The 17,154-nt window shown below is 51.2% G+C and overlaps 1 protein-coding gene and 1 long non-coding RNA gene across 3 annotated transcripts; one reads left to right on the forward strand and one right to left on the reverse strand.

The window, feature by feature from the left end:
- Positions 1-16,781, reverse strand: msrb3 (methionine sulfoxide reductase B3). 2 transcript variants are annotated; one of them, XM_064319359.1, is made up of 7 exons: positions 16,445-16,781; positions 12,200-12,321; positions 6,633-6,741; positions 5,638-5,715; positions 4,381-4,409; positions 1,064-1,161; positions 1-977 (listed from the first exon to the last, which is right to left on the reverse strand). In XM_064319359.1, exons 2-7 carry the CDS (start codon positions 12,273-12,275, stop codon positions 804-806), a joined length of 564 nt encoding a protein of 187 aa, XP_064175429.1. In that variant the 5' UTR covers positions 12,276-12,321; positions 16,445-16,781; the 3' UTR covers positions 1-803. The 2 variants fall into 2 exon arrangements, with proteins under 2 accessions (XP_064175429.1, XP_064175428.1); XM_064319358.1 differs by lacking the exon at positions 12,200-12,321 and having other exon boundaries at positions 16,445-16,774.
- LOC135245921 (uncharacterized) lies at positions 8,987-9,349 on the forward strand. Its single transcript, XR_010327446.1, has 3 exons — positions 8,987-9,107; positions 9,172-9,248; positions 9,280-9,349. It is a non-coding gene; the product is annotated as an uncharacterized LOC135245921 (long non-coding RNA).
- Positions 16,782-17,154: the final 373 nt, after the last annotated feature.

Raw genomic sequence — 17,154 nt, forward strand, 5'->3', positions numbered from 1 at the left:
GACTTTTTCCTTGCAAGCTTTATTTAATCATAACTCTCTTCTCAACACGTTCAGTGAATCAGAACACACAATATTATAAATTCAGTACAAGAGGCACTGGGACATGAGGCCAAACAGGCACCCTTAAAAGCCAGGATCCATTTGTGTTCAGACTAAACATTTCTCATCTGTTCCATTTTATTTGAAAGAATGCTTTGTTCTTGGCTTGGTGCTTATTTTATGACCCCTCAAAAGCACTTGCATAGCGTTTTCACCCAAACCATCACACTCTCAGTATCAAATATCACTTCAAAAATAACTCATTGTGCCAAAAGAGAATATATATTTCTTTTTCCCCCCAACATAGAGCTCTGTAATATATATATATTTGCAACAAAAAGGAGTAATAACAGTGATTTTGCATATATCATCCAGACCTGTCTTAATCTATTTATGCTCACACACAAGTACTGTTAGCATGAGCATCCAGCTGCCCCTCCCAGACCTGCCCCGAGCTGGGGCAACTAGACCCTGGGGCAAGAAGAATCCCCTCAGGCTTGAGTTCAGCTGTGGTATCTACCCTCCCAGTAGGGGGCACTCCAGCAGAGCACTCTCTTGTGTTGTTTTAGGGTACAGGGGAACACGGTTGTGGGGCATTTATAGACTGGGGTATTTGTGGCAGGCGGTATTTGGGCAGTAGGTAAGTGGGAGTTGAGAGGGTGCTCAGCACTGCTGCCCCAGGTGATGCTGGGACGGGGCCAGGCGGGTGGGTGTGGGCGGGGCCACGGGGGCGGGGCCTGGGCGGAGTGTTGCTATGGTAACACTCAGAGCTCAGTCTTGCTGGTGGGAGCGGCCTCCGCTCCGCCCTCGGCCCCCGCGGGAGGAGGGGGCGGGGCCGGGTCTTTGGGCTGGAAGGCCAGGGAAGCCGAGTTGATGCAGTAGCGTTTCCCCGTGGGGCGTGGCCCGTCCTCAAACAGGTGTCCCAGGTGAGCACCGCACTGGAAGCAGAGCAGGCCTGGGGTTAGCGCTGAGACCAGCCGCCGCTGGGGTCTGGGATCAAACGGGCGGGGCGGGGGGGACATACCTGGCTGCAGGTGGTCTCTACCCGGTGCATCCCGAAGGAGTAGTCATCCGTCAGGACCACAGAGTCCTGATTGACCAGGTCGGAGAAGGCGGGCCATCCTGCAACATGCACAACCCCGATTCACTCAAACTCATCGCCACACGTCTGCTAAAACCGGTGAACAGCAGGCTTCTCAGAAAGTTTTTTTTTTTTTTAATTCTTAAGTTCTAGAACTCCACTGCTTTCAATTTACAGTAGTGATTGTGACATCAGCATTAGAATGTTCAGTCAAGAACATTGTGTGTGTGTCTAAGAGAGAAAGAGGGCAAGAGTGTGTATGTGTGTGTGTGTGTGTGTAGAGATGGGAGGGGTTGAGAGTAAAACTGAGTCTCTTCGGTATGAGCTGGAAAAATAAACGGTTGGCACTGGCCAGGAAGTCTGAAACAGCCAAGAAGTTGCTCAGAAACAGAGGAGGGAATCCTGTGAGTGTTCACACACACACACACACACACACACACACACTGTCTCTCTCTCTCACACATACACGTGCATGCATACACATGTACACTTCCCCATGCACACACACATTCACACACACACACACACACACACTCTGTCTCTCTCTCTCACACATACACATGTACACTCCCCCATGCACACACACACACACACACACACTCTGTCTCTCTCTCTCACACATACACGTGCATGCATACACATGTACACTCCCCCATGCACACACACATTCACACATTCCACTATAATTATCTCTTAAATAATTAAGGGGGGTGGACAGGGTTTCTTGGCTTTGACGGGTTTACCCTGTGTTTCACCCCAGAATGCAAAGCAATGGCATTTTCCCATTAACTGCTAAATGCCCCCATACCCCGGTAACTCTACCCGCTTCCTCTGTTCCAGCACACAGATGAAAACCTGATGGCTGAGAGTGTGTGCAGGATGCAAAGAGCTTCAGCACAGCACAGCACTAACACAACACAGCACAGCACTAACACACACACTAACACAGCACTAACACACACTAACACAGCACTAACACAACACAGCACAGCACTAACACACACTAACACAACACTAACACAGCACTAACACAGCACAGCACTAACACACACTAACACAGCACTAACACAACACAGCACAGCACTAACACAGCACTAACACAACACAGCACTAACACACACACTAACATAGCACTAACACAGCACAGCACTAACACAGCACTAACACACACTAACACAACACAAATACACACTAACACAGCACTAACACACACTAACACAGCACTAACACGGCACTAACACACACACACATGCACACGCACACACACACACACGTACGCACACATGCATATGTGCACACACACCACTAACACACACACTCACTCATTCATACACACACACATATGTGCACACACACACAGACATACTCACACACTCATACACACGCATACACCAATCAGAGTGCAGGAAAGTCAATCAGAGTATAGAAGGGCCAATCAGAAGGGGGAGTGTAGGGGAGTGTAATCTGAATTTAGCCTGAGGTCCCCTGTGAAACAAACACACGGGTGCAATTTCTGCAGAACACAGAGGTGGACATGGGACCAGTCTCACTGTGGTACTACACTCAGAGCTCTGAAATACGGGCCCCCCCCACCCCACCACCACACCCCGTCCCAGCTGGGGAGGGTCGGCTGGCCGCAGCTACAAAGCCACGAAAATTCCACTCAGACACAGGAAATTCCACAGGGAATACAGGAAATTCCACAGGGAATACAGGAATTCTGTGAGTCACAGGGAATACAGGAATTCTGTGAGTCACAGGGAAGACGCCGCCAGGAGATCTTTAGCAGACTAATCTAATGAAGCCCCGTCACTGGGCTGTGTGTGCAGAGCAGCGCTTAAACTGAGCAGCAGCGCTTAAACTGAGCAGCAGCGCTTAAACTGAGCAGCAGCGCTTAAACTGAGCAGCAGCGCTTAAACTGAGCAGCAACGCTTAAACTGAGCAGCAGCGCTTAAACAGAGCAGCAACGCTTAAACTGAGCAGCAGCGCTTAAACTGAGCAGCAGCGCTTAAACAGAGCAGCGCTTAAACAGAGCAGCGCTTAAACTGAGCAGCGCTTAAACTGAGCAGCGCTTAAACAGAGCAGCGCTTAAACTGAGCAGCGCTTAAACTGAGCAGCAGCGCTTAAACAGAGCAGCAGTGCTTAAACAGAGCAGCAGTGCTTAAACTGAGCAGCGCTTAAACAGAGCAGCAGCGCTTAAACAGAGCAGCGCTTAAACAGAGCAGCAGTGCTTAAACTGAGCAGCGCTTAAACAGAGCAGCAGCGCTTAAACTGAGCAGTGCTTAAACTGAGCAGCAGCGCTTAAACTGAGCAGCAGTGCTTAAACTGAGCAGCGCTTAAACAGAGCAGCAGCGCTTAAACTGAGCAGTGCTTAAACTGAGCAGCGCGTAAACTGAGCAGCAGTGCTTAAACTGAGCAGCGCTTAAACAGAGCAGCAGCGCTTAAACTGAGCAGTGCTTAAACTGAGCAGCGCGTAAACTGAGCAGCAGCGCTTAAACAGAGCAGCAACGCTTAAACAGAGCAGCAGTGCTTAAACTGAGCAGCGCTTAAACAGAGCAGCAGTGCTTAAACTGAGCAGCGCTTAAACAGAGCAGCAGTGCTTAAACTGAGCAGCGCTTAAACAGAGCAGCAGCGCTTAAACTGAGCAGCAGCGCTTAAACAGAGCAGCAGCGCTTAAACTGAGCAGTGCTTAAACAGAGCAGCGCTGAAACTGAGCAGCAGCGCTTAAACTGAGCAGCCCTACTTACTGCCGGTAGGGGGTGACATCTACTATCATAGTACATAGGAGCTCTGCCACTGTCTACATGAATAAGCTTACAAACAGGCAATCCCACTCATGCACACACACAAACACGCACACACACACACACACACACACACGCATGCGCACACATGCACACACACTCACACACATGCGCACACACACACGCGCACACACACACGCAGTCGTGCACACACTCACACACATGCGCACACACACACGTGCGCACACACACACACGTGCGCACACACACACACACTCTCTCTCTCTCTCAGAGGTAGGTTAAGGACAGGATGTGTGGAGTATCAGGGCTGTTTTATTGCGTGTGGAGGAGTGTGTGTGGACGTTGGGGTGTGTGGGTTGATTCAAGGATAAGGCCACTCCTTGCATTAAACGCTGAAGTATTTCAGTGATGATTCACTCCCTCAGGCTTTCACCTCATGTGTGCTGTGCAGGACAGCAGTGTGATGTTTTTAATAAGACAGGGACGTAGCCATACCTGATCCTGAGTCAAACTTTGTATCAGATCTGCAGAAAGAAAAACAAGCAATTAGACAGCTCCGAACAAACTCAAGAACATACTGCCATCCTAAAAAATACCTACGATACGCAGGACTAGCACAGCTTCAGATCACACAGTCAGTGGACTTCCTGCAAACTGAGCCTCAGCTCACAACACGTGAGGAGAGTCACACACCTCTGCACTTACGACACGAACCGGCAGAACCCGGCAGAACCCGGCAGAACCCAGGTCTGCTCCGGGGTTCCCTCTGTACTGTGCATTACTGAGAACCCCCGTACCTCACCCGCAGTAAGCGAGGAGTGCATGTGCAGCGTGGGGGGGGGGCAGCGTGGGGGTGCATACCTCACCCACAGTAAGCAGGGAGTGTGTGTGCAGCGTGGGGGTGGGGGCGGGCACGGGGGTGCGGGTGCAGTGGGGCGGGGGGGTGGGGGCGGGTGGGGGCGGGGGTGCGGGTGCAGTGGGGCGGGGTGGTGCAGTGGGGGGGGGTGCGGTGCAGTGGGGGGGGGTGGGTGCAGTGGGGGGGGGGTGCGGGTGCAGTGGGGGGGGGGGTGCAGTGGGGGGGGTGCGGGTGCAGTGGGGCGGGGGGGGGGTGCAGTGGGGGGGGGGTGGTGGGGGGGGGGTGCAGTGGGGCGGGGGGGGTGCAGTGGGGGGGGTGGGGTGCAGTGGGGCGGGGGGTGCAGTGGGGCGGGGGGGTGCGGGCAGTGGGGGGGGGTGGTGCAGTGGGGGGGGGTGCGGGTGCAGTGGGGGGGGTGCAGGTGGGGGGGTGGGGTGCAGTGGGGGGGGGTGCAGTGGGGGGGTGCGGTGCAGTGGGGGGGGGGGCAGTGGGGGGGGTGCGGGTGCAGTGGGGCGGGGGGGGTGCAGTGGGGGGGGGTGCGGGTGCAGTGGGGGGGGGTGCGGGGGGGGTGCAGTGGGGGGGGTGCGGGTGCAGTAGGGGGGGTATCCGGCGCTGGGGGGAACACGCTGTCTGAGGTGCAGGTTAATGCTGGCAGTAAATCCACAGCCCTTTGAAGCTCTCCTGCCCGCTGTGGGAAAGGCGCTGCCGTGGAAACGGCTCCCGAGATACGCCTGACTTCCTGTCAGGTGACATTAACCTTTCCTGGAGCTCTATCTGGCAGACCCCTCTTGAACCAATTTGGGAAGCTGGAGAGCTCTCCTCTCATACCTGAGCATGTCTCAGCGTTAGCGGTGTTAGCGGCGTTAGCGGCAGGTGGCTCGGTTTGCGCTCACACTCACCTGAACAGGGGGGCTCCACAGACCACGCAGGTATAGGTCCCCTCGCTTTTGTGCTCAGTGAACTCCCCCCTGAAGGCACTGCAGGGCAAAGGAGGGGGGCAGGGTCAGTCAGTCACCCCAGAGGGCCCCTGTGCTAGCGTTAGCCGCTAGGGGAATGAGCGCCCTCCAAAATGGCGGTCAGTGTCTCGCTTGTTCAGACCAGTTTCACCACTGCACTGCAGAAAACAGCCTTTTTGGCATTTTCACCTTTGGTCCAATCATCGTTGTGACTGACTGCAGGTTGTGTGAATGACAGGCCAGGGGCAGGGCAGGGTGGGGGGGCAGGGCAGGGTGGGAGGGCCTGTGGGACAGACTGAGTGGGGAGAGGTGGGGGGCGCTTCTGGTCCGTAAGACCGTGCAGGACCACGGGTCTGGCTCGGCAGGCTGGGTCCAACACTCTGCACACCCTGGAGCCACAACCCAGTGCCTGTGAGCCTCCAGACCCGAGCAGCGTCTGGGCTGGCACATTTCTAGCATTCCTACCGCCAATGAGCCAATAAATACTTTCCCCACATGTGCACCAGAGAAAGAGAGAGAGACATAGAGAGAGAGAGACAGACAGAGAGAGACATAGAGAGAGAGAGACAGACAGAGAGAGACATAGAGAGAGAGAGACAGACAGAGAGAGACATAGAGAGAGAGACAGACAGAGAGAGACATAGAGAGAGAGAGACAGACAGAGAGAGACATAGAGAGAGAGAGAGAGGGAAAGACCGACACCCCCCTGCCTCTCTCACAGCTACCCTGTCCATCTCCCCTGTCTGATACTGGAGTGGCCCATTTCATCAGATTTATTCATGATTTTGCAGCTTTAATAACATGAGAACCCCAGAATGCACTGATCAGTCTGTCTCTCTCTCTCTTAACAGTGACAGACGCGGTGCAGCTGAGAGACTGAGGGACAGACAGACTGAGGGACAGACGCACAGATTCTGGGGCAGTCTCTGCTCCCCTACCTCTCAGTGCCTCTCTCCTGGGTCACATGGTACTGAAGGGGTGAGAGGCGCTTCCTCAGGTCCTCCTGAGAGAAGGTCACAGGCCAGCTCTTCTTCTTCGGGCGTGTCCCTGCAAGACAAGGGCTACAGGTAAGGGTTCAGTCTCACCTGGCTCGGGCGGGGCAGGGTGGGGCACGGGGCATCGCCTCCATTCTGCCACCCTAAACCGCCCCGCCCCGCCCTACCCCGCCCAGCCCAGCCCAAGCAGCTGATGCCGAGGCTTTTCCGCACCGAGGTTCCAGGCAAGATCCACCAATCGGCACCGGCGTGGAGCTGCAGAACAGGAGCATTATGGGCCGGCGCACCGGGCGAGGATCAGAGCACTCTCAGCCCGGCGCTCTCTACAGGCTCCGCCCCCTCGCAGCCCGCCGGCACGATGTGCACCTGCCTGGAATCCGGGCCGGCCACAGCCGCCATTTCGGCAAGCGAGGGGTGCGTCTGCTGTGGGGGGGGGCGTGGGGGGTCTGGGGAGGTGGGGGGCGGGGGGGGGTCTGGGGAGGTGGGGGGAGGTGGGGGCGGGGGGTCTGGGGAGGTGGGGGGCGGGGGGGGTCTGGGGAGGTGGGGGGCGGGGGGGGGTCTGGGGAGGTGGGGGGTCAAACCACTGCAGCCAAAGCTTCAAACAGGACAGCAAAGTTTTCCGCATGTTTACAATTCACATGGTCAGCCGTAGAGCACAAAATGGCCGCAATCTGGGAGGGACCTTCAGTACTCGAGCGTTCAGGGGTTTCTAAGATCTTTAGAGGTGAAGTTAAAGCTCACTGCTGGGCATCTGAAGCCATAATAACATGGGGGTTATTACCAGCCACATGCATGTGCACACACACACACGCGCATGCGCACACACAGTTCATTGTCCCGGGATGAAATGAATGTTAGGGGAAGTTGTCCTGACTGTGATAATCGGCTGGAAAAGCTGGACCACACCCTGGTTGAACTGGGCTACATTTATCCTGGGATACCAGAGCACCAGCGTCACACCCTGTTTCAGTGCCAGAGCGCTTCAGAGCAGCGCAGTCCGTCTGCGCATTCCCAATATCAGAGTGAAATGGGCCTCATGGAACATGAGAGACAGTTCGCTCTATTCATTATAAGAACTGAACATTATATACAGAACATAGATAACTCTCTGAATGTGTTGAGAGTTGGTGGATTTTGGTGGTATGTGTGTGTGTCTGTGTGTGAGTAAGTGAAAGTGTGTTGCGTGTGTTGTGTGTGATGTGTTGTTGTGTGTTGTGTATGTGGTCTGTGTGTGGAGTGGTGAGAGTGGGGTGTGGTGCAGGTGTCTGTGTGTGTGAGAGTGGAGAGAGGTGTGTTGTGCAGTGTGTTGTTGTTGTGAGAGGGGTATAGTTGCGTGTGTATAGTGTGTGTGTGTTTGTGTGTGAGTGAGAGTAGAGAGAGTGTGTGTGTGTGTGAGTGTTGTGTTGTGAAGTGAAGAGAGTGTGTGGTGCAGTGTGTTTGTTTGTGAGTGAGAGAAGGTGTGTGTGTGCATGTGTCTGTGTGTGTGTGAGGAGAGAAGGGTGTCTGTGTGGTGTGAGAGTGTGTGTGCTATTGATGCTGCACTCACAGGAACACAGAGTCCAGTGCTGGTTGTGAGAACCAGTCGCGTTAATACATGCTTGCAACTTCCTCTTCTCCTCTTCCTTGTTCTCCCTCTTTTCTCCTGTCATTCCGCTCTCACTGAGGCCACTAAGCTCATACTGTGTTCCTCAGCTGCCTTATGTTCTCTCCAGCACTTGTAGAGCTGTGGAACACCTATGGAGCAGAACTGTGTGAACACGCTGTACAGATCTGTGTGAGCAGTGGGTGGAGCGGGGTAGGTGGGAGAACTCTGTGTGGGCAGGTGGTGGAGAGGTAGGGAGAGGTCTGTGTGGAGCAGGTGTGTTGGGCGCGCTGAGTGGAGAGGTAGGTGGATGCGCGCTAGGTGGCAGATGGTGGGCAGGGCTTGTGTGAGAGCTTTGGTGGCAGACTCGGTGACAGCCAGGTCGAGCATGCGTCTGGTGAGAGACTGTGAGCAGCGTGTGGAAACAGCTTGGCGACTTGTGTCTCCGCTCGTGGGCATCTCTGGCAGCGCTGTTGACCCTAGGTGGAGCATCCCTGTCGTCTGTGAGCCCTAGTGGCGCCTGTCGCCTGTTGACAGCTACAGCTGGCTCTCACTGGAAGGACCTGTACAGCATACAGCACTTCGACTCTGTTGTTTTGTGTTCCCAGTCTTTGCCTCAGTGAGCTCCGCTAGGTGGAGCAGAACTCTGGTGGAGAGGCAGGTGACGGTGGAGCAGCGCTGGCACTAGGTGGAGCAGCGCTGTGAGCAGAGGTGGAGCAGAACTCTGTGTGGAGCAGCGCTAGGTGGAGCAGCGCTAGGTGGGAGCAGCGCTAGGTGGGAGCAGCGCTAGGTTGGAGCAGCGCTAGGTGGGGCAGCACTAGGTGGAGCAGCGCTAGGTGGGGGCAGCGCTAGGTGGAGCAGAACGCTAGGTGGAGCAGCGCTAGGTGGGAGCAGCGCTAGGTGGAGCAGCGCTAGGTGGAGCAGCACTAGGTGGGGCAGGACTCTGTGTGGAGCAGCGCTAGGTGGAGCAGGGCTAGGTGGAGCAGCGCTAGGTGGGAGCAGCGCTAGGTGGAGCAGCGCTAGGTGGAGCAGCGCTAGGTGGAGCAGCGCTAGGTGGAGCAGCACTAGGTGGAGCAGGCTCGGTGGAGCAGCGCTAGGTGGAGCAGCGCTAGGTGGAGCAGAACTCTGTGTGGAGCAGCGCTAGGTGGAGCAGCGCTAGGTGGGAGCAGCGCTAGGTTGGAGCAGCGCTAGGTGGAGCAGCGCTAGGTGGAGCAGAACTCTGTGTGGAGCAGCGCTAGGTGGAGCAGGACTCTGTGTGGAGCAGCGCTAGGTGGAGCAGCGCTAGGTGGGAGCAGCGCTAGGTGGAGCAGCCTAGGTGGAGCAGCCTAGGTGGGCGCATGGACGATCTGTGTGGAGCAGCGCTAGGTGGAGCAGGACTCTGTGTGGAGCAGGGCTAGGTGGAGCAGCGCTAGGTGGGAGCAGCGCTAGGTGGAGCAGCGCTAGGTGGGAGCAGTGCTAGGTTGGAGCAGCGCTAGGTGGGGCAGGACTCTGTGTGGAGCAGCGCTAGGTGGGGCAGGACTCTGTGTGGAGCAGCGCTAGGTGGAGGCGGGGGGGCCCGCGGCTCGATCTCGCTCTAAATATGCAGAGAATTCCCAGGAAAAGATTGAAACCATGTGAATGAAGCGAAGACGGGAGACTGAATGAGGCCCTTTGACAGACCCACTCCTTCCTGTAGGTGGAAACTCACTTTTGACACAGGGCGGAAAGGGAGGGGGGAGGGGGGTTAAGTTAAGGTACGTTCTCCTTTACTGGGCGCCCGGGGTCACCCCCCCTCCACCCCCACCCCCACCCCCCCGAATTAGCGAGGGCAGCACTTCGCCCCATTGTTCCCCTGGCTCCTTTTGGCAGGAGCGAGGAAACGCCATCCCGCATATCTTTGTTTGTCTTTGGACTTGAAACGGAGAAAAACTCGCGTTCTGAGAAGTTCTGCGAGGACGTGCCCTGCGTCGTACACATTACACCGCCCTGGGGCACTCTGAGGTCAGCCCTCCAAATCAGCACGTTTTCCAACATCCTGCCGTTTCAACCTCAAATATAAATATTGTTTCCTAATTGTAAGCCAGGTTAGCTCTTTATGGCTCCCCCACTTGGCTTGTTTAAACTTGTCAGACTTTCAGCTCTTTCTAAATCTCCCGTTCTCTCAGTCTGGTTTCCCCTGATCGAGTGAGCCCTCTGTAGCTGGCAGACCTGTGAAATGTGTGCCTTATATAAACTGCTCAGTCAAGATCCCTTCAGGCAGTTTAGCTGCGAGTCGCCTCTGAACCGATTTAGCTCTGAAAGACCGTTTGCTTACATCGTCCTCTAACTCCGCTACAGAGTCCGAATGCTCACAGAATATTCCTGCTCCTGAAGTCCTTTGTGGTTAACTGACTGGCTCTAACCCTAACCCTAACCCTAACTGACTGGTATTCTTTCCATGTTGTTCATTTTCTCTACAAAACTAAGACATTCCTAAATGAATATACACCATAAAACAGTGTCACATATTTACTGTTCAGTAGCCAATCTTTCCGCTACATGCTGTATCCTGTAACCTCCAGCACCATATCTCCATACCACCAGAAAAGCACATTTGCTTAGATATGAAGTCAGATTAATTAAAGAAGGCCTGTTTTGTTTTTTATCATATGCACTTGGTGACTAAGTGTTTTTATTGTATCGTGTCCATAGTATTCCAAATAGTTGTAAAATGCTAAATCGATTAATCGTAAACTGAACATGGGAACAACAGTCTTGTATTACAAGCAAGAGGCAACTGTGTCATGGCAAACAAATAGAGTATGTTTCCACGGCAACTACAATCTAAAACCCAAAAGTGCTTTAGTTGTAAAAAAAGGGGATTATTAGTGAATGCAGTGCAGAGAGCATGCAGTATTCACAGCAAGAGCAGTCAGTGGGGCGGGAAATAAAACTACAAACACTACAGGGGAGGGGCAAGGCAGGCCCAAACAGTGCAAAACACAGCAAGGCACAGACTGTTTACACTCCAGTGTGTGTGTGTGTGTGTGTGTGTGTGTGTGTGTGTGCATGTGTGCGTGTGTGATTGCAGGGGGGTGGAGGTGTGCGATATTCTGCAGAAAAACCCACTTGTTGGTACTGGGATCCACTAGTGATCTTTTGATCTGCTCTAATAACTGTGCAAACACTGCCTTCCACATTCCAGTTCATCATGACTTCATGAAACTCTTCCATTCATTCTTAAAAAGCTGTCCTACACTGACGCAAAAATGCAGATTACACATATAGGCAGTGCCACCTACTGGATCCAAATAAAACTACACAGCCTGGAGGAAGCTTGATTATATATTTCATTTCCTAGAAATTAGTTTAGAATTAGAATTTTAAAATGTTAACCTTGATCCTTGTTGACTGATTATCAATGAGAGGTATAGGACACCATTCTGATAATTAACTCATTAAACATTTATAAAACACCAGTGTTGCAGAAAAGCAAAATACTGTTATTTTTGAGATGAACTTTAGCCCAGTTAAGATCTCCCTGTCGTTAAGACACATAGCACAACTGCTAACATGATAACATGCATAGCAGAATAAGAACATGTAGAACAGCAGAAGCATGCACAGTGAGTAAACTGCCAGCATTACTGCAACGCTGCAGGAAGGTTCTCTGAATGTTATGCCCTGGCTGGAGAGTGTGTGTGTAATGGGGTTTCACTGCAGTGGAGTGTGTCACCCCTCCCCCTGCCCTTAAACACACACACACACACACACTCTCTCTCTCTCTCTCTCTCTCTCTCACACACACACACACTCACACTCTCTCTCTCTCTCTCTCTCTCTCTCTCACACACACACACACACACACTCACACACTCTCTCTCTCTCTCTCTCTCTCTCTCTCTCTCACACACACACACACACTCCCATGTGCGTTAGGGCAGAAGCAGCACACACTGCACCAGGGGACCTGAGGGGAGGGCGCAGGGTCTCAGGGCCACGGGCTGGCTCTTAGTCACCAGGTGGAGCAGATTGAACCCCGACATCGCTGCAGAGGCCCCGCCCACAGAGCACCCCGAGGGGCCGCTCAGGCTACAAGGCAGGAGAGGGAGAGAAACAACAGGTCAGCAAGGCTGTCAATCACACGTCCCCAGGCCCCGCCCACCGCGCCCCCTCCCGCCCCCCCGCCGCGTGCTCCCGGGCGGTGAGAGGAAATGGGGGTGTTTAAGGGCAGGGGGCACAGGGGGGCCTAATTGGTGCCGATGCTTTCCGAGGGAGGAATCAATCTCCATTCACCAACGGGGAAACGTCTAATTTCCCTCCAGTTCCAGAAATTATTGGTGATTAATGAGACTGCTCCAGCAGGGCGGGGGGGCAGTGTCTCGCACCAAAGGGAACAGAAGAAATATTTTAGGGTGATTAGTGGTGCAGATGGACACAGTTTCAGGCAGTCAGGCGTCACATGATTCATTCATTAACACAGCAGGAAATGTGCCCCTTCTACAAAAGGCTCTTTTACATGTGAACTCAACACATTAATCACACGCGTGTTGAGTTTTACAGCAAACACACACCACCAGGCTCCACCCATAAATTACCAACAGATCCAGACTTTATTTACGCTTATGAAACTGAGCATTCACTGGGAAATGGCTGCTAAGCTTGCCTCTACACAAATTAGATCTGTTGCAACATACTATAGGACATACATCGACTTTTAAAATATACATTTATTTCATGACAATATATTTTCAGAAATAAATAAGCATACATCTGAATAGTAATATCTGAAAGGAATAATCTGTACATTGGTCTGCACATTTTAAGGGTTTGTTTCAATATGCTTTATGATCTGGATAATATTTTTTGTTTCAGTATATTGACAGTATATGCACTGGGTGCATACTTTGCTCTTTGGGCATACCACTATGAAGTGTGCCACATTGTTACTCCCCTAAAATAACATGCATGTACAAGAGAAAGGGGGGTTCTTTAGTTAGGAAGAGCAGAGAGAGACAGAGAGAGAGAACAGAGAGAACAGAGAAAGAGAGAGAGAGCACAGAGAGAGAGAGCAGCTCAGAAGCTCTTGGAGGGAGGGCCCTCTAGTGGTCAAGTGGGAGAGGCAAAGGGGAGCCACAGCAAACTGACCCAGGATCTGTTTGCCCACTTTAATCCACACACCAACCAGACACTTGTGTGTAAAAGGTGACGTTGGACACTGACCACAGATCAGTGATTGGGGACACATATCTCAAGTTCTCTACATTAGGAGTTTGGGAGCTTGCATTGCACTTAAAGCACAATACCATCCAGTCACTTGTAGACTCCACAAAAATTGAATATATTGTAATATATTAAAATAAAATATATTACCAAGATCAGAAAATATGTGTTAAAATTTCAAAATATGAGAAAACACAAATTAATCCTGCTTTTAGATCATTTACACATATTTGCACAATGTATTTTTTTCACTACATCCCATTTCCAGAAGTTATCTTTACTTTTTCTTCAAATGATAAAGATCTGGTTGATAAAATAAACAATAACAGGCTTTAGAACATGCAGTGCCAGACTCCTACACTAGGGGGCAGAGACAAATTCAAACCTGATTTAATCCTGTATAAGGGCAATTTGTATATTTCCACAGCAACGAGAATGGGAAAATTGGACATTATCAAATGTAGTCCTGTATTTAATACAAATACACAATTTCACTTTGTATTAATACATTTTGAACAAAATAACTATGAATATACTGCAAATGCAGCTGTCTAGATATTGTATCCTACTGTACACAAATATAAAGTTGCAGAAGTGTTACCATAGGGCGTTAGCAATATCTGTTAACATTTTACACGTAGGCTATATGTCATAAGCAGGAGTGTTTCCTGGAGGAACTCTGAAGTGTGGTGCCTCTAGCACTTAAAGCACTGCACAGTATTTGTGTCTGAATAGCTGTCCTGACCTTTGACCTACCTTCGCAAGTCGCTGGGATTGGTTATAAAGCACTGACGCTGATGTGGTTTATAAAATCAGAAGTGCACAGCTTTCACCAGCATGAGCACAGCAAAACGATCAGTGTTAAATCTAATGGAACAGCTTGGAGGCCACAGGGGACCCCAGAGAGGACTCGCGGGCGCTCTCTCAGACTGCTCCAGCAGAGCTGAATCTGCACTGAACCCTGCGTGAGGCTGAGAGGACTGATCCTGGCACGCAGCCCTCAGGCCAGAGGCTAAAGCAGAACAGGGCCTCAGACGGACAGCCCAGGATGGCAGCTCTAAAAATAACCCAGAGGCCAGATACTGGCATGCGCCACACCATCAATCCCACAATCCTCAGCGCTGAGCCCTGTCCTTCCTCCTGCACCAGGCCCACCTGCTGTCTCCAATCACGAGCATCGGCTCGCCCTGCACACAAAGCACAGCTCGGCACAATGGTGTGCATTTCTGCCCAAAATGTCTTGAAGTGACACAGTAATAACTCGTATTTAAATATGCTACCATCTGCTACACAATGCAACACCGGCACAAGTAATGAGAATGTGATGAACACCCTGGTCTTCAGCCCTGTGGGATAATCATATCTCCTTTAAGTGTGAAAGCGTTTGTGTACTTTGCATTTTGAACTGCAAGCGAGAGCGTCTTTCCTTATTAAGTGTCCAGTTCCGCAGATTCCCCACTTCACTTCCTGTAGGCTGTTTGACTCCAGGTGCAGAGCGGTCTTAGTGCAGGGGTCCTCAGACCTGCACCTTCTCACGCTTTCACTCAGGGAAGGACTGTTACAGGTAACGCCATGTCCACTGCAGCACAGTTAGCAAGACTGACAGAGGCCTGATATGTCCTTATAAGGACCGGATACTGAGCGCTGTGCTGTAGATAAATAAAAAGCCCAAGTGGAGAGCCTGTGTAGGAGCAGGCCCTGTCTCTGGGAGCCACGGCCCTACACTGTGGGCCTAGTGCTCCTTCTCTGCCCGACAGAAGAGCGCTGTTGTCAGGCAGAGCTCCTGCAAGCTTCCTGAATCACTAATATTCAAATCAGGTGTCCTCATTCAGACCCGTTTTGGGTCAAATCGTTGTCTGTCCAACACAGTACAGTTCTAACACCGGGAGCTTAGTAACCATGTGGGGTTTTTCTTTTATTATGACCAGAGTTCTTCCCACAATGCACTGTAAATAAAGTACAATAGAGAAAGGTATGCCTCTTAAAGCTCAATGGCATTTAATGTCTCACAATGCCATGGCCTATGTTGTTTCTTACATGTACTTTAGAAGGTGCCCATACTGTAAAAAGTGACAGAGACACTGACTGCGCGTGAAGATGAACATGCTCCTCCCACCTCCGCGATCCCACAGACCCCCAAAAGCCTGGGTGTAACTCGAACCCTGATTAAAGCAGTTATGGGTACAAAGGCGTTTATTACATTTCTCTGCTCACTGACAAAGTTCGTAAGCTGCGATAAAATAATCAGCTCGGGCGGCGGGGAGGAGCGTGACACGCAGTTAGTGTCTCTCTCCTCTCATGCTAATTGCAATGGGGGACAATTCAAACTGCTGGCGCGACTCATAAAATATTCATGTCATGATACGATTTAGTTACAGCACCTGCGTTGTTATGGCTACGTGGCTTGGACAATGTCGCCGAAATTAGACTACACAACTCATGAAACATTTACATGGACTGGATGCTAATGTTTGGCATGTTAATGCATGAGCTCAGCCCTAAACATCAAAACGTTAACGTTAAAAACGCACATTGGGTAGAGAAACTTTAATGACGTAACTACATAATGATTGCAGCTGCGTCATTCGGCTTATAGTTTCACTGCTTCTGATGTAATTCCATAATGAGTCCCTTTACTCTATTTCGGTAAACTTAGTTGGCATTAATGAAAAAAACAGACATTGGTAACATGACCGGTTAGCCAACTGTAACAGAAAATTCAGGCTAGATAGAACTCAGCAACGGTTACAACAGCAGTATTTAAAACAACAGTAAGGCTAGCCCAACGATAAAGAGCATTTTAAAGTGCTGTGACATTTTAAAAGCGGCGTTCGACTCCAGCTACAGTGAGCTTCAGTGAACTAGTTTGCCACACAAGAGCGCTTTACTAGAAAGCTCTCGAACCACCTTCCTTTTCAAAAGGATCGCATCAACAGGGGCTAATTTTGACAACTTGTAAAAAAAAATAATAGTAAAACCGTGTACAACCTACCTGTGGCAATGTGGGGTGACAGCGATGCTATGCAGAGGCTAAAACAAATAAATGTAACGCGAGCGGTTCCGTTTGGCCTCATTAGCTGTCAACGCGACGGGACACAACGGCAGCTCTGTGCACTTCTTTGGAAATGCCGGATGCATTGTGGGAAATTCCACCGCTACGACCATCTCCAAATATGAGCAAGACGAGCCCTGAGCCGGCCACCGAACGATTCGGAGGAATTCCTAGGCAAACCCCATTTAAACTGCGCACCGGTTTTAAACCGAGGGAAACTGATAGCGCTACCCTGTCTAATGAAATCCGTACATTTCTTTGCAAAAGACCAATGCCCTTTCATGGGCATAGCAAAGGAAATTTGCGTGATGTTACGTGTAATGTAACGTCACGAAACAACGCACGTGGTTTTTGTTTATTAATCCTCCTGCAACTTCTCCAGCCGTTTCCGGGCAAATGTTGATTTGTTTATAGTTGAGAACTGGTCACGTGTTTCCACAACCCTTTCAACAGCAAGTTAATAGGGTGCTTTACCAATCCGTGAGAAAACAAAAAACATCAGGTGACATGCAAGCACGGAAAAATATACTTACAGCCCAATCAAATCATCCCATCTTCATATGTAGAAAATCAGCGTTCATAAGCAAGTAATTTCAATAACCGTAAATTGTGCGTAGTCGCCCATGAAGCAGCCAGTTACACGATCATGA

The sequence above is a fragment of the Anguilla rostrata genome, chromosome 19, assembly GCF_018555375.3.
Source record: "Anguilla rostrata isolate EN2019 chromosome 19, ASM1855537v3, whole genome shotgun sequence".
NCBI classification, from domain to species: Eukaryota; Metazoa; Chordata; class Actinopteri; order Anguilliformes; family Anguillidae; genus Anguilla; species Anguilla rostrata.

Excerpts from the sequence above, each read along its gene's own strand:
- msrb3 (XM_064319358.1), bottom strand. The coding sequence starts at position 16,526 with ATGAGGCCAAACGGAACCGCTCGCGTTACATTTATTTGTTTTAGCCTC. Across the intron at positions 4,410-5,637 it reads TGTGGAGCCCCCCTGTTCAG|ATCTGATACAAAGTTTGACT; the intron begins GTGAGTGTGAGC and ends TTCTTTCTGCAG. Across the intron at positions 978-1,063 it reads TAGAGACCACCTGCAGCCAG|TGCGGTGCTCACCTGGGACA; the intron begins GTATGTCCCCCC and ends CTCTGCTTCCAG.